General features: G+C 47.3%; 1 protein-coding gene across 1 annotated transcript in view; it reads right to left on the reverse strand.

Moving 5' to 3' along the window:
- The window catches only part of Rap1gap2 (RAP1 GTPase activating protein 2), a 58,230-nt gene that overhangs the window by 15,004 nt on the left and 18,846 nt on the right, over positions 1-24,380 (reverse strand). Inside the window, exons 9-14 of the mRNA XM_071603934.1 lie at positions 19,617-19,717; positions 17,457-17,586; positions 14,824-14,979; positions 9,869-9,940; positions 9,204-9,290; positions 7,657-7,791 (exon numbers count right to left, since the gene is read on the reverse strand). Coding sequence (XP_071460035.1) covers positions 7,657-7,791; positions 9,204-9,290; positions 9,869-9,940; positions 14,824-14,979; positions 17,457-17,586; positions 19,617-19,717 — 681 coding nt within the window. The remainder of the gene's footprint in view (positions 1-7,656; positions 7,792-9,203; positions 9,291-9,868; positions 9,941-14,823; positions 14,980-17,456; positions 17,587-19,616; positions 19,718-24,380) is intronic.

Below are 24,380 nucleotides of genomic sequence, written 5' to 3' on the forward strand. Positions count from 1 at the left end.
CAAGCCCACGGTTGATGGCTGCTGGAAGAGGAGATGTGTGCTTACACCCAGCACATGATGAAGGGCAAGGAGCTACTCAGGTCACTGGAGCCTTGTGCCCACCTAGGGCCACCAAAGAGCCAGGGACACACTGGAAAACAGTGCAGTACTCAGGAAAGGATAAGCGGGATGGTCAGGTTTGTCAGAGTGTGTGTGAGGATGAGGAGAACAGCTAAATCAGCAAGATCAGAGGGGGGATGGACCTGGGGTGACAGCCACCCCTCAGGCTGCCCCACAGGGCAGTGTTGCTCTGTATGAGACCAGAGAGGAGAAATGATGGGTCATTTGACAAAAAGTGAAGTCCTGGTGGATTCTGCTACCCCATAGATGATGTTCTCATTAGTCCATCAGCCTTCAAAGATGATATGAGAATTCTAGGAAGAGGAAGTTCTCTCCAGTGACTCCGAAGCTCTGAGTCACCTCCCTTTGATCACTCACCCAGTCGCTGAATAATACAGCCAGTCCGCAATGCAACTTAGCATGAAAAAAAGCATGAAAGCCTCAGGGTTGCACCACCAGGATTTCTACTTGGACTCTCTACTCCACCACTCATGAACTGGGTACCCTACTCAAGTAACTTGGCTTGTACGTAAGGCTTATCAGTGAAAAGGGATGGATGCTACCTACCCCATGGAGTTACTGGGAGAAAACACATAAGGCTCCTAGAACAGCCTGGGGCATCACAGTTACCTCATAAGTGTGGCTATTCTAATTGTTAAGAAGAAAAATTTGTCCCATGCTTCCTGTGTGCCCAGTACCATTCTAGGAACTAAGAGAACTGTAGTCCAGAGGCTAAAGGAGTATAAGACACGGACCCTGCCACCAAGAAGTACCTAAGACATATTCCTAAAATTGGGGCCATGTTACAAGACTCAGCGTTTATGGGGTACTACAATTAGCTGCCCAGGGACCCCAAGGACAAGGATTTCTGTGTGTGGATATTATTAATGACTCAAGTACAGTCCCCCAATTCCCCTTGCTGACAGAACCACAGCCTGGCCGATATCTCCTCCTCCTCTGTGGGGCACAGGAATAAGTCATGATCCGTCTGAAGCAGTCGCTTTACCCCTTAACCCATTCCCTTGTCAGTGGAGCATGAGGGACCTTTGCTGGAAGCATTGGAGAAAGGCTTACTCAGTGATTCCCAAATGAGATGTGACATGTCTGCACCTGAGACATATGGCAGCCACCTTGGGGCCAAGCCTGAGGGACAAAGCTGATGAGCCAGACATGCAAAAGAGAAAAAGAGGAAGAACCTGGACACCTCTGACCAACTGAGGCCCGAGTCACCTGAGTCTTCTTTGTACTCTTATAGTGCGTAAATGGACTTAGCATGTGAGCCTTCCTACTTAGGTAGGAAGTTCCCAACCCCAGCTCCAGAAAACCAATGCAGAAGGGCGAAGCTCCCTTCCTCTATGGGCTTCAGACCTCCAGTGCCAACTTAGAGGTCTTAAGTAAAAGAACAAACCCCTTCTCTCCTTTGAGGTACCCAGGGAAGAGCTCAGTCTATGGCAAGAAGAATGCCCCCAACCCAAATAGCAGGTCTCCTGGGAACCTCTCAGTCCAGGAATTCTCCAAGCTTGGCAACTGCAAAGAACCCCAGCCTGCCTGCCTTTCTATCCTGACAAGGGAAGCAGACTCAGGAAAGCTAATGGTAAAGATGACAGCCCCCCAGATGAGCTACTGAGAACAAGGCACGGAACCCACAGTCTCATACTCCTGATGTCATATGGCTTCTCAAGTCTGAGTCAAAGATGCCCCTTAAGAGACATCATCTCTCTCCCTCTCTAGACTACAGAACAGAGTCGCCTAGCAACAGTGTCTCTGAGACACGGCTGAAGCAGTCAGCGTGTTCTATTCACTCCATCACCCAAGCATTGTAAAGTCCCGTACCCCTGGGGAAACTGAGGGCAGGAAAGGTGAGGCATATCCAGGAATGAACAGTGGGTTTCCTTCAATGAGGTGACTGCTCCATAAATCTCAGCATCTTTATGTTCCTTGTGCCCTCTTGTGTTGTTACCACCACCACTACCAGCATTATTAAAGTCACTTCAAACTGATATATTCCTCACTGTCTCTTTCCCAGAAAGGATTTGATGTGTGGAATAAGCCCTGTGTGATGGGATCCGGTCTAACCAGCTTCACGTATGTGATCGTATTGAACTCTTATAGTGCTAAGGTGCAGGGAGGGCAGACATTGGCTAGAAAAGGTTTGGAAAAGTGAATATGTCCAAGGCCACAGAGTGGGTAAGAGATGGAGCCAGGAGCCAAGGCTTCCAGATTGAAAAATAATTCAACTGGCTGATGAACTAAGGATGACTAGAAATCAGGAGGTTTCAGGGTGCCACCTCCCCACCTCTGAAAAAACAAACCTCAGAAGCTGCTGTCGGGAGGATACTGTCTCCTCAAGTGTCCCTGATGCTGCTGTCAGTCAGAGAGGTAAGTCTGAGGAAAGGATTGGCTGATGGTGGTCTGCTGCTTGCAGCCATGGGAAGGGGCTAGGACCTGATCCTCCCTTTGCTCTGCATGTGTACCTCCCTGAGATGCTTTCTGAATACAACAAGGCTCCTCCTGTGACAGGAGGGCAGGAAAGGTGTGTGCCCAATCCTGGCATGAGTCCTGACGCTCAGAATCAGCTTTCCTGTCCCAATCTTAGTGAGACAGAGGTGACAGTTTACCTCAAAGCCCTAAAATAAAGCTTGCTTTGAATGAAACTTCTCGGGGACATGATCTTAAGAACTTCACATTTCAATCTAATGGACAACTGATCAACACACTGGCCTTCCAAACTGGCCAGAGAGTCTGAGAAACAGGAAGAAGAGAAAGGAGGGTGGCAGCTATGGAAAGAGGAAGGCAGGTGAGAGGAAAGGCACATGAAGCCTTTGCACATCTTTAGGAGGGCTCCAGGGACCAGGAGGACTGTCTCCCACTCAGCCCCTCATCCCACTCTGGCAAAGCTCCTGTACCCTCCACTTGCATCTTCCAGGGACAGCTGCTCACTGCCTTCAAAGCTGCCTGTATTAGTGGGGGATGGCCTGACCTTTGGAAGTGCCAAGCTGAAATCTTACATAAGTTCCTAGATGTTAGAGTCTTGGACCTGCCTGTTGGTTATTTCACACGATTGCCCCTTGCTGTCCTCAAACTGCTGTCCTCCCAGCTAATCATCTTCAATTTCATCAACTTCCCGAGGTCACTGTGATATCCCTGCCCTCACTCACCTCCCTTCTCACCTTTGGGCAAGTTCTCCTTTGGGGAGTAAGATTAGGGAGATGGCATTGCTTTCTTATCGCCCATTATATCACTTTATCTCAACCCCGAGATTGAGCGCCAATTGGCTTCAGAGGGATCAGTTTCCTTCCCTGCCAACCACACTCCTCACCTCCTTGCAAGTGGGTTTTATGAATTATTTCCATTTAACAAACTTAAGGGGCAAAAATCAAGGAAATGAACACTAAGAGGGACACACCTATCAGAACCAGACAAGTACAGAGACAGAGCCCTGGAGACAAACTTCCTGCCTGCTGAGATGGCTCAAATGGGGAGTATTCTTAGGTCTGACACAAGGTCTTCTGCAGGGCGGGAACAGGACAGAAGCTGACAGCTCTACTCACACAGACATGGTTCCAAGCCATGAGCTGAACAGGGCCATGTGCAAGGCCTGAGCTCTCTGTTACTGGACCCCCACAAAGGCAGTGGGACCATCCTGACTCCACAGCTTCCTGTCTCATGAGGGAAAGGATGGGGGTAGAGATGCCAAAGGCTGGGGATTCTGACTGGGCTCTTCTGGGCTCCATCTACTATCACTGGTACTGCCTGGACCCCATAGACACATGGCCAGGAATATGTGTGGCCTCTCCTGCCACTAGGGGTCAGGTCAGACCCATGCATTAACAATCCCAGTCCCTCAAAGGCTGGGAGAAATTAACCTGACAACTTCCAGCTTGCTGTGGTCCCAGTTCTGTCCTCTCTTGTCCTCTGGTTCTATATGATGAGGTCAATGGAGGGCTGGGCCAGTTTGGTGTTTCTCCAAATATGGCACACACGTGATTTATGCCCATGTCACATGAATACATCAAGCATCGTCCCTTTTTCTTTTCATTTCATTACAGACCACAAAACCTTGTTGTCAACAGCTGGCATGGGCTGAGAATGGCATTTGAGAACAATACTCTGGAGATCAATATCTTTCAAAGATGAATGATGTACAGCTTCTTTATAGAGAAAAAATGTTCTTGCAAGATTCCCAGGAATCTGTCCCCAGACTACCTCGGGCTACAATGTGCCATTCTATGTTCCCTGTCTTATTCCATAGAAACATCTTTTCATTGTGAGTCATTGCTGCAAAAGTTTAGTCTTTATCACTGGAAATTTTTGTATTTTTAAGTTATCATCTAAGTTAAATAAAGAATTTAAAAGGGTTGGTAGAACTGCCAGGGTCCTGAGAAGACCTCCAAGCAGCTCAATTTGAAAGGTCCATAAACCAACAAGTCTGAGTACTGTGGAGGAAAAGCCTCAATCACAGCCAGGGGAACTGAAGCAAGACTTAAAAAAACCACTCCCCCTGCCACAAGGTGCCAGGCAGCACAACCCAGGGTCACCGTGGGTCTGCTTCTTGGAGCACAGACCAGGCCAAGGCCCTCTAAGGTGAGGAAGAGCAGCCTCGGGACAGGTGAAGAGATAAATGATCGAGGCAGCTTTCAGCCCTGAAAATTCTCAATTATGTTCCTGTTTCTCTATTAAGTTACATCAGCCAATAAGACAAAGACTTTGACAGGAAGGAGATTTAACATCCAAGTTTTCTTCTTAGAATCATTTTCAGGTACCATTTCATTCAAGAGGGATCCTGTGGAGGTTGAAGGGAACTTGATGAGGAATGCCAACAATTCTAACACCATAACCCTGCCTAATGCACCCATGAAAGGAAAAAAAAGCAACAGTTTCTAGAGTCAGAGGCTGAGGACTGGATGAAATGGCCTCCTCAGGCCACTGTCCTATACACCTGTCACTTATATTTAGCTACTGGGCCATCTCATTCATTGGATGCCATGGGCAGTGACCACAACCTACAAGCTTCTCTGGATTACAAAAATACTTAAATCATGAAAAAACAATTGTTAACTATAATATAGAAAAAGAATCTTGCAAAAATTAAAGCAACAAATGTTTCATTGAATGTGTACAAAATACAACATTATGTTCGCAAATCAGCCTCAGCTCGACTCTGTTAGTCCTACATAAATTACATTTACTGTGTGTTTTGATCTGGAATGTCTCCCAAAAGGCTCATGTGTTGAGGGCTTGGTCCCCAAAGTGGCTATGATCCAAGGTGGGGCTTTGAGGGAAGTGACCATATCATGAGGGTTCTGCTCTCATCAATGAATTAATCCACAGATGGGTTCATACTTGAATGTATTACTGGGAGTTGGTGGAAACTGTAGGAGATGGGGCTCAGTTCAAGGAAGTAGATCACTAGGGGTGTGCATGCCCTGGAAGGGTATATCCTGTCCCCTATCTCTCTTTCCTCTCCCTCCCCCTGCCTGTCTCCTTTTTCTCCCTCTCCATCTTCACATCCTCCCACCAGGCTTCCTGGTAGCCATGAGGTGAGCAGTTTTGTTCCTCCACACCCTCTCCTCCATGCCCACCTCAACACTGGCCCTGAATCAACAGAGCCAGGTGACTGTGGGCTGAAATCTCTGAAACCAAGAACCAAAATAAATCTTTTCTCCTTTAAGTTGATTTTCTCAGGTATTTTATCACAGTGATACAAAGCTGACTAACACCCTATGTGATATAGACCATTTCGACATGCTTAATATGAAGGAGGGCAGAGCTTCCAGAAGAGTCCAGAGCCTTAAAAACATCTCTAAATGGCCCTGCTTATCTGCCTTTCCAGATCCAAGCTCGTTTTCCTATTACCTGGTGGCACATTCACCCCTCCCTCAGCTGGGCTATCCAACCCAGCTCCCTCTTTCCTCCCCTGTTCCTTTTCTCCCTCACCCTTTTTGCATCCCGATCCCCCCAATTTCTCCTATTTTGCCCTGGCTGCCACTGTCCATCAGGACTAAAACAGATGCCCCAGGAATCTCCCACCAGCCTAGGCAAGCAACTTGGCTCCTTCCCCCACCCTTATAAGGAATCTCAGCAGCTGGTTCCAGTGAGGGCCAGCAGAGCCATGCCCTGCCCTCAGCGTTCAAGCCAGGCAATGAGGGATTGACCCCAGGCCTGCCTGGGCCCAGGCAGCGTGGGTGGAATCTTAACAGTCGGAAACTAGGAGGGAGTATCTCATAGCTGTTAAGAGCACCAGACTTTGGAATCTAGGAGACCTGAATTCAACTGTCTCCAGATGACTTGGGACAAATCATTTAGCCTCTTTGAGTCTTAGTTTCCTTATATATAAAACTGTACCTGTAATTATTAAAATTGAGTCTGAATTATTATACCAAAATTATTACACCCATAATAATAGCCTTCCCTACAGGGAACAGAGGGCAGTTGGAGGTTTAAGATAGGATAATGTATATTAAGCTTTCACTTCATATAATAATAACAGCTCACACTTGTGAGCACTTACAGTGTTGTAGTCAATGTTTCTGTGAATTCTCATACAACTCTGACAGTGACCCAATTTATCATCCCTCTATCATTGACAAGAAAACTATAGCTCAGAGACTTTAAAGATCTCACCCAGAACCACGCAGAGCTAAGATCTGAAAGCAGGCAGGTCTAACCTTAACCTAGACAAAATTCCCCCAAAATGGTAGCTTTATGAACCACTCTCTGATGGGCAATCCAGCAGGACCTGGACCTAAGAATCTGAAAACTTGGTTTGAAACAAGGCTCTACCCTATGGCCTCTCTCAGCCTGTCCCCATGTGTGTTAGTGGAAATAATGAGAAATAACCATCCAGCTGACCACACAGGATTACAGCCAGGCTCAAATCACATGTTGGTTGTGTGTGTGTGCTGTGTGGACCAAGAAGGGCTCATCCAGTACATGATGAGCCTTGTCTGCCCTGTGTGCCAGTTCTGTGGCTGCACAGGCTCCACTTGAATAAGCTCAGCGACACAGAGCTTACTGCTTCCTTTAGCAGCTTGTTCTGGTTAAAGAGTTCTTCCCTTTGTAGGGTCCAAAGGGACTTGCCTGTATCTCCATCCCACGAGCCCAGCTAGGTCCCCAGGGCCTTGCCAGATGGAAAGAATCACTGCAACACCCCACATCAGCTGCAGGAGACCACTAAGGTTTGTGTTTATATCCTTGCTTCTGCCATCCTGCCCTGGGCACCCTGACCCCAGAAGGAGACCGATGAAAGTGGGAATGTTCTCGATTTCTGCTGGCTCTGGATCTTCTCTGACTGCTCTCTACCTGTCCCTGCCTATCAGACTCCTGGGCCAGGAGATGATCCAAGCCAATGAAGGGTGGAGAAGATGTTGGCTACCCTGACCCCTCACACTCCTATTATCCCTTCTCTATGTAAACATCTAGGATACCCCCCTGGTCCTGTCTCTTCTAGCTGGCCCTAGGGCTTTGGGGCTAAAATCTCCATAGGTTTAGATCACTTCCTTTCTTTGCCTCACCTCTCCCTGTCATAGCAACCCCCAGATACCCCCGTTTCCATACCTTAAAAGACTCCAGGAATCCTCCATGGCCTCCATTCTCAAACTTGTCCTCCTCTGGACCCAGTCCTAGCATGGCCTGTGTGTGAGCATGGAGTTCATCATGAAGGTTGTCCAGGAGGGCGGCCCTTGTCCGGTCCTAGGAGGGAAGAAGGTGAGGGTGGAGGAGCTGGGGCTGACAACAGAGGTGTGCCCTCTCCTTGTGGGTTACAGACACCCAACCTGAGGGCTGTTACTGTGCCACTGCATCCTGGCCAGTGTGGACCTACTGCCAAGCTAGGCTCCATGCTCACAATCACTGCTGTGACAGCAAATGCTCTGGGCGCGCCCCCCTCCCATCTCATTGCTTTGCTCCCTTCTCCCAGGGTCATCCCACTGCTTCCCCGGTTCTACCCAGGTGACTCCCAGCCCAGACATCTGCCCAAGCTCCACATTCATGAACCCACCTGCCCGTGGCTCTTCTCCAGTCAGATGTTCACACCAGGACTGTGCGTGCAGCCTCCAGGGGGCGCATTAGCACAGATGGTGACAAGCTCTTTCAGCAACTCGGCCTTGACAGGCACCCCAGAGCAACAGGTCCTAACAGAACAGTCTCCCAGTCTTCCCCATGTCACCACAGAGCCCAAGCTAAAGGCCTGAGAGACCCTACCATTCCATTTCCCTCCACCTGCACTTCCTGCAAGCATTCATGTCTTCCTGACCCTAACTCTGAACCACTTCCTCTTATGGGGTATAAGCCTCCTTCATCTCAGACTCCTGTTAATTGCTTCTAACTGACCACCCTTCCTGTTCCTTGCCCCCTTCAGCCTGTCCTTCTCACCACTGGCAAAAAAAAAAAAAAAAATCACTCTAATAAGCAAATCAAATGTTCCATAAGAACTTTCTAGTACCCATTGCCTCTAGCTCTCAGCCCTTCTGAATCTGACCCAACCACATCTGCAGCTGAGCCCGCACCACTCCAACCCCCGGGGAAGCCTCTTTCAGTGCATGGCGGACCCCCCAGGGGCTGCCTCCCGGAGTCATGCTCTTTCTCTGAGTGGCCTTCACTCAGAAGTTCCCCATACCTGGAATAACAACCTTTCCTACTCTTGCCTCCTGGCAAAGGATTCATCAGATATTGAGATCCAGAGGCTTCAGAGCCACCCGCTCCAGGAAGCCTTCCCTGAACACACACTCCCAGTGCCCCCCAAGGCGGAAGTAGTTACTGTCCTCTAAGCAGTGCTGGCTCCTCATGGCCTAGGGCTGACACGTTATATTAAAACTGTCTCCCACCAACTTGTGAGCTCTGTAAGGCAAAAACTGTCTTGCTTATCCCTGTATTCCAAGGAACAGAACAAGGCCTGGCATATAGTAAGTACTCAATAAAAGACGGGTGAATGATTGACAGAGCTGGAGTATCCACCAGAAGAAAGTATTCCCATGATGAACCCAGGACCGAGGGCTTAGAAGGGCAAAGATGCTCCCCAACTTGAACAGGCCCAAGAGGAGAGCTCCAAGGGAAGCTGGTTAAGAGCAGGCCAGGAAGACGACCTTTGGAAACTGTGCTCTCACCTCCAACTTGGCAAATTTGTCCGACTTGCAGCAAGCATTCTCGGCATTCGTGAGCTTGGTGAGCAGGAACTCTCTGAACTCTGGGCCCTGGAACAGACAAGATGGTCCAGAACTCTCCTACCCTCAGCCACTGCCAGAGGGCTTCAGTTATAGTCTTAAGCAGGGAGTAAAGGGGATCTGGAAAAGTCCAAGAAGGGGCCCTTCTGACATCTGATCGTTTCTAGCCCATGCCAAGCCACCTGCTAATATGCCATTCTGGAAACCAGCTGGTCCTGAGAAAGCAGCCCTCCATGGGACACTTCCACAAGGAAAGGCAATTCTCACCCAAGGCTCCCTGGACAGAAGCATGGCATAAAAACCCATCCCTAGACTCCTAGTAGAGTGAAGAATGGGAATCAAGGAGAGGTACTGGGTCATAATATCAACCAAAATATGTTATATGCATGTACAAATATATCACAATGAATCCCGCTCTTTTGTATAATTATAATGTACCAATCAAAAATTAAAATTAAATCCCTCCTCTGGCAGGCAACTCCAGTGTCACACACCCTGATAAATGGCCACCCTAATGTTCCCAGCCCAAATTCTGCCCATTCCAACATTGCTAGGTAGGTCTGGAAACCTGGACTCTTAAATGTGAGAGAAGTAGAAGAGCTTCCTACCTTCTGGAAAACAGGGGGGCTGGGCAAAGGTGGGCCAAAGGCAGGCACATCTTCCCGTGCAGTGACGGAGACCTGAATGAAAGAGTCACATGTGAGCCAGGAGGGAAGAGATCAGAGCTGCCTTTCAGGGAGCCACACTTTTTGGGGGGTGGAGAGGGTTAACAAGGATTGAACCCAGGGGCACTCAACCACTGAGCCACATCCCCAGCCCTTTTTTTTATTATTTATTTAGAGACAGGGTCTTGCCAAGTTGCTTAGGGCCTTGCTAAGTTGCTGAGGCTAGCTTTGAATTCACAATCCTACTGCCTCAGCCTCCTGAGCTGCTAGGATTAACAGGTGTGTCACCACGCCCAGCTAAGCCAATCCACTTACCCTCTCCCCACTCCCCTTCCCAGAATACAAATGAAGTACAGGCCGAGTCATTGCTCCTAGAAGTGGGGCTGGACAGTGAGGAGCCATCCGCATCCTCTCCCCTGCCTTCCTAGGGGGCAGATGCAAGTGTGGCAGAATGACTGGACAGGGCTGATGAGCAGCAGGGACCCCAATTACAACACAATGCGAGTGTCTGGGAGGTGTCATGACTTCATTCAGTTGTGATGTTCTTCCCATGGAGAAGATGCAGGGAGAGTTATTACCCCCGTTTTCATGAGGAGGAAACAGAAAGCCAGAGACATGAAGTGAGCCCCACAAAGTCACACAGGTGATTAGTCACAGAGAGAAACAAAGGTTCCAGATCTCTCCTGATCAGGTCTCTAGTTCTTCCCCACTGTACTGTCTCCCAAACCCAGCCATACATCAGACTCACTTCCAGTGTTTACAAAGTAAATGCAGATTATATGAGAAGCTCAGGATTCCTGGGAGGCTTTGTATAGCCAACGGACCTGTGTCTGGGAGCCCTGGCCCCATACACAGGGTCAGCCATTCTGGCTGAGGCTTGTCCTAACAGATCTCCATGGCCCAGGCTGAGAATTAAAAGTGGGGGATGTCCAGGCTTGGGCCAGCCTCGGTGATATCTAACTGCAGAGCAAGAGTATTCAGGTGCTCTGCATGGAGGGTGCCCATGATCGGTGCAGGTCCCCTACCTCACCCCCTCTGAGTGTAGGTGCCCTGGTTTCACCTGCTCTCAGCCCCAGAGGCTGCAGGGCTCTCAGGACACTGCCTGTTCCTTTGCCTCAGCAGCCACTGACGTGAGCAGACCCTGGCCTGCCGCCAGCCCCCCTGGCCTGTGAACTAGGGCAGATGCAAAGAGCCTGCCAGACCGGGCGAGCAGGCAGCCCGGAGCAGAGCCAAGGAAAGGCCCTGCCAGGGTCCAGAGGGGAGGAAGCAGAGAGGGTAGGTCAATAGTGGCTTTCTCTCCCCAAACTCAAGTCTGTCTGCACAGTCCAAATTTCTGAGTCAGGAAATGGTATGTGTTCACCGACATGATTTCTGGCTGAGCTCCAGCTACCAAATACAGTTCCCTACTACTATCCACCTGGTGGCCCAAGTCAAGAATTCTACCCACAGAGCCAGAATTTGGACTGGGCTACACACATCCAGGATACCTGGGACAAAGGAAAGAAGCAGGCCCAGTGGCCCCCACCCTACCTGGTCCCCCTTCCTTCTAGGGCCTGCATTAGAGTGGTCTGTGCTGACAGAGTGTTTTCAGATATGCCTTAAATCCAGATACCCTTAAATCTTCTCCTAACAGAGAAGCCCACTGCAATAGTGGTCAGAAACACAGGGGACAGGGGCAGGAGCCTCCCTGGTGACATCCATTCATCTTTCATTCTCAGCCTGTCCCCCTCTTGACCCCATTCCAATGAGACAGCCTGGTCTCTGTGGTTCCCTCCTCTTGGGGATGTTGCTTCTGAAAGCAGAAGTTGCCTGAACACAGCCCCTCCTCCCCTTCCTGTTTCTAAATCCAGAGGTCACAGAGGCTGCAGGTGCCCTGGGGAAGAGCATCTTCAAGGCTGGAAAGCGGAAGAAGCTAAGGCGTAGAGGTCAAGAGGATGCACCAGGGAGGTGTGGATCTGAGCACTGGAAACCTGACAAAGTCCCCATGCCCAGGTGTGGCCTGCCGCCTTAGAGGGCTGTTTAAGCAACAAGAGTTGGGATGGGAAGGGGAGGGCTTCCCCAGTGATCTGCTCCACAGAAGATTCCTGAAAACCTCGCTGGACTTCAGAAAGGGGGAGGTGACCCTAAAGAGGAGGAAGGAGTCCTACTGATGGCTGAGCTAGAGTTTCCTTCTAATCTGGTGAGATGGGAACTAAATTCCTACCTAAAAATATTCCCATGTGACTTTTGCACACCTGAATTTGTGGAATCAATTTCCCACCGGCTCTGATGGCTTCAGACAGACTGAGCAGAAATTTCAGCTCCATGGCACCCTGGCTCTGTGGCCTCAGCCTTAAATGGCCTAAGCTCTGAGCCTCAATCTTCTCTCTATAACATCAGACTAATAAGAGAAAGTGCTGGAAGGAGTTCACAGGGCACCTAGTCCAACTTCCTCATTTCACACGGATAGAAACTGAGGCCCAGAGAGGGAAGGAACTGACCCAAAGTCACACAGTAATCAGAGTCAGGGCCAGAACAAGAACCCCAGTCTACTTTGATTGGGGACCTTCCTTGCACATTTCCACTTCCATCCTTCCCACCTCTTCTTTCCTGTAGCTCAGGCCTCCTGGACTCCTTGCTTAGTCCCTAAGGAATTCCCCCCTCCTTTGCAAAGCCCCTAAGCCTTCAGGGGTCAGCTAGGGTCCCATTTCACCTGGACACCCTGAGGGGTCCAACCAGGTTTTCCTCACAGCCCACATATCACCCAGGCTGCTGCTGGGGTGCAGGTAGGCAGCATGCTGGGGAGGGCCTTGGAAGGCTGGTCTCTCTCCTGCCCTCTGCCTCTCTGGCTCCATTCCCACCAGCAAATCCAGCAGGCAGATGAAATACAAGGTGAAGATTCCTTGTCCCAAGGGCTTGGCCCTGCTCCTCTGCAACTCTGCACTTTTCTGAAGACAGTGCTTTGCCCTGGATCCCAAACTGTGACTTGAAAAACTGGGTAAAGACTCCCAGCACCGAAGCTAGAGGAGAGTGGTGGCTTCTGGATCTCTGGTTTTTCTCTGTATGGATGCACCCCTACACTAAGCTCTTGGGAAAGTGAAGCAATCCAGGGACTGGGGGTGTAGCTCAGTGGCAGAGCACTTGCCTAGCATGTGTGAGGCACTGGGTTCAATCCTCAGCACTGCATAAAAATAAAAGTATTGTGTCCATCTATAACTTTTAAAAAAAATTTTTTAAGAAAGTAGAGAAGCCAGTTATCTGAGCTCCATCTTCTATAAGGAATAAAAAGCAAATATTAAACGTCCACAAGAAGCCATCAGACAAGCCATATCCAGATGACTTTCTTTCCAGACTTTCTTTCTCCACAGCTCTTCCACCTTGGTGGGCTGTTAAAAGAACCAGTTGGTTATCTGAGCTGCCCAGTGGCTGAACTACACTCACTGGCTCCTCCATCCCTTGTCTAGGGTCAGCCAGGACCTGCAGGGCAATTCTGCATGTCACTTCCTTGTTCCCCACCCCAGCATGATGCCAATGGCACATGATGGCACCCGGTGGGGCACTGAATGAGTAAATTCACTTTCCCCGACAAATTCATCAAGCAGCTGTGACAAGAATGCCCATTTCAGTCAAAGCAGGTGACCCCACAGCTTTCTAGGAAATGGCCACACCACGGCTGCTCCAACTTTGCAGCTAAGATTACTCAACACCAGAGAAACATAAACATGCCCACGTAAGGAAATCAGCTCATCACAATGGGAGGGATTTGTTTTTTGTTAGCTTTTTCTTTTCTTTGTTTCTTTTTTTTTTAAGTCTCACATTTGGTTTTAAATTTCAATGGGAATTTTGCACTCAATACATCTATGTTTGCACTGATGTAAGAGTAACATAACCGTACCTACCAAAATTAATATTTATAAAGATGGCCATGAGGTGCTATGGCAGAGAACCCAAGGAATCAGCACTGACCTAAGTTATTATCTAGGAAATATTTCCAGGCCTCATTATCTCCCGTTAGCAATGACAGGCTCATTTCTTCTCCTCTTCCAGAGAATGATGGTTCCCAACATTTTTTGGAGCAGGGAGCCCTATGAGAATTTGATCTGGGGCCTCTCTTCCCAGAAAATGCAGAAAAGTGCACCAATAGCAGTTAGTGCCAAGGCACTGAGAAGGGAAGGCGGGTGGCTGGGAGTAGGGAGGGCATGTCATGCCAAGACTACCTGATACCTTAAAAACCCTGCCTCAGCCTCTCTCCCTCAGGTCCCATACCCCTGGAACCACCATGACACGGTGAAAATGCTGTCCGGGAGGTCAGGATTGTTACTCATGGACAGGAGGAAGGCAGCCATCAGGAGTGGGCAGATGAGGGCTGTCAGAACAATGGGTTGCTCTGTGTCTGCCCCATTCCCACTAGTGAAGACCATGAGTCCATCTTCCCTGCCACTCACTGGCCAGGACACTTAACAGGGGTCTTGCATCCCTGCCTCCCTAAAGTCTTCAAGTTGAGATCACCCATGGGTCTAGAATGGCCAGACCAGAGGGCCAGGGTCTACCACGCCCATGCCCCCTTTCTCTTTCTTCCCTCTGTTTGCTACCACCTTTCCCTTTTCCTGACGTCCTCTCCACTCTCACCTTCTCCTCTCTCATTCTGCCATATTCTAGCCCAGGACATCACTGCATTCTAAATATGACATTTCAGGCTTCTGGACCCTCAAGTTGGAAGCTGTAGAGCCTGCAGGCAGCAAAATGGGTGGAACAACCTGGAAGGTGCTTTCCACCAAGAGTCTAGCTTCAGACCCCAGCAACCTGGCAACTCACGGAACTCCAATACTGTTGACAACTTGTGACTTTTGATGTCGTGAGTCCACAAAATGCGGGGAGGCATCTGGGCAGTGACTGTCTCCAGCCAGGCCTACCCTTACCTTGTAAGATGGGGTCTCTGTGCCTGGGCTCTCGACCTGCACAACAATGTAGGCATGTAAGAAATTGGAGGCAATCATATCTGGGACGAATGGTGTATTTTCTTCTTGGAAGATGATGGCCACAATGTCGTTCCCAATGTGTCTCTTTCTCTGGAGCTAAACAAAAAGTATTCCATCATTACAAGCCAGTAAGGAACATCCTGAAAACAGAAAAATCTGTATAAGAAATTCCCCATAAGTTTTTCCTTGGTATGTAAACCCTACAGCTCTGAGACCTAGCTCTCCAGGGAGCTTCTTTCAATCCTTAGAAGCCACCAGTAAGAAAAGAAAGGGAAAGATGCCCAAGTTGTTAGGTAGCAGCCACTAAGCATGTTTCTGAGCTTGATGGTGTGCCAAGCCCTAACTCAGGACCCAGGGGAAAATATTTAAAAGGTGAGGCGGGAGCCCGGTGCAGTGGTACATGCCTACAATCCAGTTATTCAGGAGGCCGAGGCAGTAGGATCACAAATTTGAGGCCATCTTTGGAAACCTACCCCCACCCCGCAAAAAAAGGAGGGGGTCGGAGGGTGAAGGCTGGTGATGTAGCTCAGACGTAGAGCAACCCTGGGTTCAGTACCACACACAAAAGAAGAAAAATGGTGAGGCTGGGTCTGGCCCCAGGAGAGCTGTAATTGATCTGGGCAGAACCACCTGAGAACCCTAACAAAGCTGACAGTCAGCAAGTGCTAAGTTGGCTGCTGCACATGAAGTGCCTCACAGCTCTGGGGATAGAGAGGCGGGATAATCTAAGGGCCTGCTAGCAACCTGAGAAGGCTCCCTGGAAGAGGAGATGATGTGGGGAGTCTGGATAGAAATGTGGATGGGAGGTGGGGCCGGATGAGTGGGTGGTGCATTCCACCAGAAGAGAGCTAGCCATGCTTAAAGGGGCTCTGGTCACCTGGCTGTAAGAGGGGAATAGAGGACAGAAACCCAAACCTGTCTTGGTTTCCTTAATGGTGACAGGTGCTTTTGGTCACTAAGCACCTACTGCGTGTGATTTTGGTCACTAAGCACCTACTGTGGGTCAAGAACTGTTTTGGGCTATTCACGTGCATGATTTCAAATGCTAAAGTCCTCCTGTACACCTACACATTTGTTCCTTCATTAGGCACCTACTATATGCAGGCCCTATGCTCATCCCTTTTATATGGAGTTTCTCATTTACTGAGCATCTGCCACATCCCGGGCACTGTGCTGGGCACTTTTATGAAAATTATCTCATTCCACACATATCCTCCCATTTCTTAGGGAGAGAAAAACTAATATTTATTCAGTCCCTGCCAAGAGCCAAGCTCCATGCCAAGGTACACTTCCCAATTAACATATGTCAGACTGAAGTGGCCTGCGAGAAAAAGCCCCAGGCTGGGGCAGCAGGTGAGGGGAACCAGGAGGGAGCAGAGACTGAAGGTGACACCGAGAGAAAGCCCACTCTGGATACAAAAGGAATCCTGCTCCCATTTGTTTCTGGAACATTCAGTCGTTATTTGAGAGCCAAATCATAATTTCATTTGCCAATTTCCTTTTTCTCCTAAGAAGCCAGCACTATGTTTACAATTTTACCTCTCTGCTCCCTCTCAGTTCCCTGCTCAGAAACAAATAGGTCAGAGTTTGGGCAAAGACCCATCTGCCCTTCTTGTTTTCCCAGAGACAGAAAAGGGACCAAAAAGGGCTGAAGCATTGCGACCTCCAAGATCAGCTGCTTTTCAGAGGGAAGGCTGTCCCCAGGGACGTGTGGCTGTCGAAACAGCAAACATGAATGAGCATGAGCGAACGCTAGTAACACACGTCCGTGGGTACCGGCTGAATTCCTGCCCACAGGCAGGTGGGCAGAGCGAGGAGGGATGTGGGGGGGTCCTCATGCAGTAAGAGCTCCAGGGCAGCAGGGAGGCAAAAAGACTAGTGGCCCGGGTAAGGAACAGCTGTTATAAGGAGAGCGGCCACATGCCAGGCATCCACTGCAGCAGCCTTATATTCAGAAACTGTTATGTGACCCCCATAACAGCTCTCTGACATAGAGCTGCTGTCCCCATTCTACAGAGAAGAAAAATGAGGCAAAGGTAACCAGTTGCCCAGAGTCACACACCTCTAAGTGGCTCAGCTGGTTTCAAGACTCCACCTGCAGATGGGGTCATGCACCCTTTATCTCCACCCTAGATGATCAGGATCACAGGCTCTGCCTCCAGCTCAGCCCCTCCCTGACTGTGAAACCTTAAGGAGGTGTTTTTTTTGTTTGCTTGTTTGTTTGTTTGTGCTGGGAACGGAACCCTGGACCTCCTCATAAGTCCCCGCTCTAGAACTGAGCTACACCCTCAGCCCTCAAGAAAGTCTCTTAAGGGCCTGCCCTTGGACTGCAGTTTCCCCAGCTGTCAAAGAGGGAATCCCAGGAGCACTGGCCTGCCTCCTGCACTGGATTGCTGAGGTGCCACCCTGGTGAGACAACACAAGAGAACAGGCTGTGACCCGGGATGCTGAACAGATTGTCCTCTTAGTTACACAAATGAAAGCCCCCTGACCATCCCCCAGGCAGGTCAGCCCAGGAGCTGGGCCTTCAAGGGGCATACCCAAGCGCCCAGAATCCTCCAAAACCAGGCTACCTGTTGGGCATCACCCTCGGTGAATGGCAGCTTTGTGGAGACGTGAAACATGATCTCCCGGTCCCGGAAGGTTGTGTACACTGACTCCACCCCTGTCTGTCCGTGGGTCACATCCAGGCCTCCTCGGAAACTGTCAGTAAAACAGGGCAGGAGCAGGAGAGAAAGAGTAAGGGGAAGCAGGCAACGTGGTGCAAACTCCCCTAAGGTTATGAGGCAGCTGGAGGGCAGATGGAAGAGTTGAGGGAGGAGGTGAGGGCAAAGGAGAGAACAAGGTGGGGAGAGCAGGGAAGGGTGTTCTTCTGAGAAGACTAGCCTGGAGTTCTAACCAGACATCTGTTGTCTAAATAAAAAGGCAAAACCTCCAACCCAAGCCCTGTTGTGTCCCCCATGCACCACTGGTCATGTGGGGAAGGGAGGCCTGTTGTCCAAGATCCCAGACAAATGTCCATCCCAGCTGCCAGTGGCCCCCAAGGCTGGGCACAACCTTTTGCTCTCTGCAAGGCTATATCCAAATCATCTTCCCAGAGCCAGGGCAACCAGCCACCCTGCTGGATGATGGTGAGCCCCACGATGGCATCTGGAGTCAGCCAGGAGAGATGACAGATGCTTGGCTTGTACCTAGCTAGTCCCTGATGTAGAGGCCCAGCTGCAGCAGCACCCAACTTAGGATATCCAGGAAGGTCCCTTCTCAAGCTGCATATTCTTAGGCAGGAAAAAAAAAGCATGGAGGAACTAGGTGGGCTTCCAAGATCTGTCCCTTCTGCCTTTACAGAATAATAGCTGCTAGCCCTGGACCACATTCTTCAGCAAGGGGAAGAAAATGCAGATGCAAGTTCCCTAAAGAAAATGAAATAAGATGGTCCCTGGACGTCAATATCCCAGTACTTACTACCAGGCAGAAAATGTGCTCAGCCCAGTGTGGCAGAAAGGATGCTGGATGGGCTGGTGGACATTTCAGGTTCTAAATCTGCTTCTGGCGCTAAGTCAGCTTATGACCTTGGGCATATCACTTAATCTTTCCAGGTCTCAGTTTCCTTTTTCTATAACATGAAGGGATCTTTCTGGGATTAGTATAATGTATTTCATCCATTCTATGACCCATGATTTTAGCATTTTAATATCACCAAAATCAGGATACCTCTTATAGTGATGCTATCTCAAAGTCCACAAAAGTCGGCAAAATCAGAACAGTAACAATAATGATGACCAGTGTGTGGCACTAGCCTAACTGTTCCAAATGCATTCACTATTTTAATCCCCCAACATCCTTGTGGGGTCAGTATTTTATTTCCCTTCTTACAGATGAGGTAACTGGAGCTTGCCAAGGTAAAGTCACTTGCCCAAAGTCTTAGAGCTAGTGGGCGACAGAGCTGGGATTTTAACACAGGTGACTTCGAAGAAGAAAAAATATGAAGAAAAGGGAGAAAGGGAAAAGAGGAAGAAAGCAATTGTTGAACACCTACTGCATGCCAGGCAATTGGGCTAGGTGTTTTTACATATGATGTTTGTAGCGCCCGCTATTTTCACTCCTGAGGTGGGAGAGGGGTGTGAATTCTAGGACCCACAGCCACACACCAAGTTCGTGGCTGGCCAGGTCTGAAATATTCCCAAATGTTGCTTTTGCCAAGGAAAACCAAGAGCCAGAACCTTCCAAGCAATAGCACCAATATTTAATCTTTCTGTCCACTTAAAGACCCATACACTGATGCATAGACTCCTCCTGGGATGGGGAGATTATATTTACATGGATTCTTAATTACCCACTCTTTATGTATTATCTGAAAGGGGTCATTTCCTTCCAAATTGCACAGGGAACTCTTGCCTGGCGGGTGAGAGGTAGGAAAGGTGGATTCATTTCATTCACAGTCTGAGTCAAATGCAATTAGGAAGGAAAATCTCAGAGGAAGCATTCCCAGCACACATCCTAAAGCCAAATGCCAATGCCTTTCAGATAACCTGCCATGCTAATTATCCCTTGGACCACTGATTCTTTAGGAATGCAGATAAGTGAGGGTTGATCAGATGCTGAAAACAGTCTCATCTTCCTTGGGTGTGGTTTTAACTCTCACATGTGCTCCTTGAGGACTGAGCTGTCTGCCCCTGGCTCTTCTGCTAGGGCCTCACCAATGGGACTACAGCAATCCCTTGGCTAAAACTCACCCTTTAAAGTCCTGCAGCGTGATTGTGTCCCCTAGCAGATCCAAGAACTCCTTGAAAGCAGGACTCTCTTCGTTGTTCCCAAATAGTTCCTCCTCCAGGGTCTTAAAGAGAAACAGGAACAGGAGTTTAAAAAACACCATCTTGGTGCCAAAAGAAGGGCTGCCACATACCTGGTCCCTTTATTTCTTCTTCCCTGACTCCCAATACATTTCACCACAGCCATCCTCAACTGAAGGATGAGCTAATGGAGAACCACTCCACAGAGCTGGATCCTAGCAGCTGGTTAATGAGACCTTTCTATTTGAGCAAAAGTTAGTACAAAAGGCAAAACTAACGCAAAGAGTTCTTAGACCTGATACCAAAAACATGATCCATTAATGAAAATTTGGTAATTGGACTCCCAACAAAGAACTAGTATCAAAAACATAGAAAGAACAATCATAACACAACAGTACTCAAAAACCACAATGAGATACCACTTCACACCCACTACGATGGCTATGATTAAAAAGGAAAGACAACAAGTGTTGGTAAGGATGTAGAGAAATCAGAACCCACATAAATAGCCAATGGGAAGAGAAAATGGTGCATCTACTTTGGAAAACAGTCTGGCAATTCCTCAGAAAGGCTAAACATAGAGGTACTATATGACCACAATTCCACTCCTAGGTGAGTAACCAAGAGAAATGAAAATATATGACCACACAAAAATTTGTGCGTGAATGTTAATAGTAGTGGCATGTAAAATGTCCCCAAAGTGAAATAACCCAAATATCTATCAATAAACGGATTTAAAAATGTGATATATTCATACCATGGAATATCCAGCCATAAATAAGGAACTCTTGCAAAAGGTACAGACTCTTACAAAAGGTACTTTCTATTCACAGGGATAGAAAGTAGATTAGTGGCTGCCAGGAACTAAAGGTAACAAGGTGGGAGAGTCACTTTGGAAAGTGATGAAAATATCCCAGAATTAGACTGCCGTACCACTGTGTGATTACACTATAAATCACTTGATGAAAATACAACTCACACGCTTCTGTGAATTACACAGCATGAGAATTATACCTTAATAAAGCTATTATAAAGAAAACTTAAAACTCAACAGTATGAGAAAATGGTCAAAAGAACAGACATTTCACCTAAGAGGATGCACAGATGGCAAACAAGCACATGAAAAGATGTTCAACATAGTTAGCCTCTAGAGAAATGCAAATTAAAACTATAATGAGATATCACAACACACCTATCAGAATGGCTCAAATTTAAAAAAAAATAGTGACAACACCAAATCTGGCAAAGATATAGAGAAACTGGATCACTCATACATTTTTTTGGTGGGAACAGCCACTCAAGAAGAGCTTGGCAGTTTCCTACAAACTAAACATATAATTACCATATACAATCAGCAATTGTGCTCCTAGGCATTTATTCCAGAGAAATGAAAACTTGCATTCAAATAAAACCAAAAGCTGTATACAAATGTTCATAGTAGCTTTATTCATCATAGCCAACACCTGGCAACAACCCAGATGTCCTTCAATGAATGAATGGTTAAACAAACCCTAATGCAGCCAGACATGGAAAACTACTCAGCAATAAGAAGAGACAAACTAGTGACACACTCAAGAACTTGGACAAATGCTACTGAGCAGAGAAAAGCAACCCCAAAAGGCTACGTACTGTATGACTCCATTTGTGTAATTTTTTGGAATACAGTTTTTGAAGCTGGAAAACAGATCAATGTTCTGCAAATGGCTAGGGGCTAGGGACCAGAGTGAGGGAGGAGAGGAGAGGTGAGAGGGAGGTGAGCATGGTGATAGAGGAAAATAGGAGAGAGCCCTGTGGTGACAAAATTCTTGTTTCTTGACTATGGAACCTACAGGTGGATAAAATGACACAGAACAAAACAGATCAAATACACACGCGCACGTGCATGCACACACACAAATGAGTACCTGTAAACTGGGGATATCTGAATACTATCTGTGGATATCTGAATAATATCTGAGGATTGTGTCAATGGTTGTGATCTTGTGCTGTAGTTGTGTAAGACCTTGACCTTGGGGAAAACTGGGTAAAAGAGACATGAGCTCTTTCTTCCAACTACATGTGAATCCACAAATATCTAAAATTAAGAAGTGTAACAATTGCTGGATACAGTGGTGCACACCTGTAATCCCAGTGGCTCGGGAGGCTGAGACGGGAGGATCTAGAGTTCAAAGCCGGTCTCAGCAATGGCGAGGCACTAAGCAACTGAGTGAGACCCTGTCTCTAATAAAATACAAAATTGAGCTGGGGATGTGGTTCAGTGGTTGAGTGCCCCTGAGTTCAATCCCTGGTACCCCCCGCCCCCAAAAAAAGAAGTTTAACAATTAAAAAATACATTATAAAAAAGGCAAAGCTGAAAACAGTAGCAAGCTCTGCAAATGGTGTTAGGCTTTAACAACTGACTAACCCTATCTGATGAGCAACTTGTTACTACTGTTTTCTGCCCACAGCAGCAGGACCTGCAAACAGCTGAAGGCTCTGCAAACAGCCATGGACTGCAATGAATGGCTTCATTTAAAAAAAAAAAAAAAAATTCAGTGTGTCCAATCACTTCAAGGACAGTCTCCCATAGGCAATTCTTTAATAACTCTTTAATGTCCCCTATTTTGGGGGGCAGTGCTTGAGACTGAACCCAGGTCCTTGATCATGCTAAACACGTGCTATACCACTGAGCTACACCCCCAGCCCCACTTAGGCCTGCTTTGTAACTAATAAAAGCAGACCTCAGATTCCAAGTCTTCAACAGGCAACAGAATCTAGTAGATTTCAGTAACTCTACTTGTTCGTTAATAGTATTTCCTCTTAGAATTACTTTGATTTCATGGCAAGTGATACTGGTTTTCCAATTAGAGGAGTGTGATCTAGAATTTCCTTTAAAAAAAATAAATGCACTAAGGGCTAGGGTTACAGCTCAGTGGTAGAGCATTTGCCTAGTTTGAGCAATGTCCAGAGTTCAATCCTTGGTACCACCAAAAATAAATAAATAAAAACACTTTAGTTTAAAAAAAAAACTTTATAAGAAAAAAATTTAGTGGTTAATAGTAGGGGTGTGTTAAAAATTTTAACAGTGGCCTCTGGTGAAATAAGTGCCATAAATGTAGATCCTAAATGTGGTCTGTGAATATCAGAAGTTTTGGAAACACAGCTTTCTAGCAGGTGTCAGCAAACTATGGCCCAAGGGCCAAGCCTGGCCCACTTCTTTTTTTTAATCAATAAAATTTTATTGGAACATGGCCAGGCCAACTCATTTACATATTGTCTTTGGCTGATTTTGCACAATAAAAGCAGTAGGGTGGTAGTAACAGAGACTCCAAGGCCCATAAAGTTTTAAAAATCTATTATCTGGATCTTTAATGAAAAGTTTGTTGTTCACCAGTCTTTAGCATGGCATGAAGACATTGCAACTCCAGCCAAGCATCCTGTTTGTCCTGGGTCATGGGGTCTGAGTGTGAGAGCTGCTGCTTCAGGGAAATCTACATCTCCTACCAAGAAAACAACTCATTGTAGGTTCCGGGGCATGCACCTCTTGTCCAGGATTCACACCTTGTCTGGTATTATTAGCATTGTCATTATTTTTATACTGGCCTTGAGTTTGACCATGTACTCAAGGAGGGGATCTTAGTCATCACCATGTCTCCCACAGTGCTTAGCACAGTACATGACACACAGCAGAGTTGGGTGAAGCATATTTATATCCAAAGACCAGCACAGGGTTTTTATGCAACAAATGTTCATATTAAATGTCCCCCAGCTGTAGGTTTGCAAAACAACAATCTGCCTAGATTTAAAAAAAAAAAAAAAAACAGAATTTTATCTTCCTGGCTTTTTCCCCCGCAGCAGCAGCAGCAGGTACACAAACAACACAGAGGCTCCTTCTCAGAGGTGGATGGCTAATGTTCAGTAATTATAACTTTGCTGGAACATTGGGTTGTAATCACCTTAAGATCTGTTTTGGTAAATTTCACAAGCAAAGAACTTTAATTAGGGGGGTTACATTAGCCAAGTTGTAAGAAATAAAAATGTAATATGTGAAAATAATGAGAGTGGCTACCTGAATAATCTCCCTTAAATTATAAGATTCATCAGTGTTGGTCTTTCAGATCCTAACTCTTCACATAATCATAGTGTTTTGAAGCAAACACATGTCTCTTGTGGTCTAATATCTTTAGATGAGGAAATCAGCCATCATCCGGCCAAGAAAGATTGATATGCAAAAAAAAAAAGATAAAATTGGAGGACATTATAAAGCTGCCATTAGCAGCACCAAAATTTTCATTTGTTCATTAATTCATATAACAACTGAGTGTATTTATATAAAGTCACCATGCTAGTCTCTTGGATGACACAAAGATAAGATGCAGAAGCTTCTTCTCATAGAACCTAGGTGAGGAGACCAGCATGTCCATCTGACTGTCTTGCCAGGATGTTAGTAAATGTTCATGGTAAAAAACAGGAAATATGGGAAGTTTGTGGTCAAATAAGCATGGGAAGTAATGGGCTCAAGAAAATTAAAAAAGAATTTTTTTACCTTGGGGGTTCTGAGAGCCTTTAAAATGTTCCTACATCCAGATACCCCTTGCTCCAAGTCATTTGCTCACAGAATACTTCACCAATGTCTCATGGAATCACACTCTGAGAAACATTATTTGGGCCAATTAACTCCAAAGCTATAAGTGAGTGCTACAAAAGACAGAGGAGGGTAACAGTGGT

Source organism: Marmota flaviventris, chromosome 17, assembly GCF_047511675.1.
Source record: "Marmota flaviventris isolate mMarFla1 chromosome 17, mMarFla1.hap1, whole genome shotgun sequence".
Taxonomy (NCBI): Eukaryota; Metazoa; Chordata; class Mammalia; order Rodentia; family Sciuridae; genus Marmota; species Marmota flaviventris.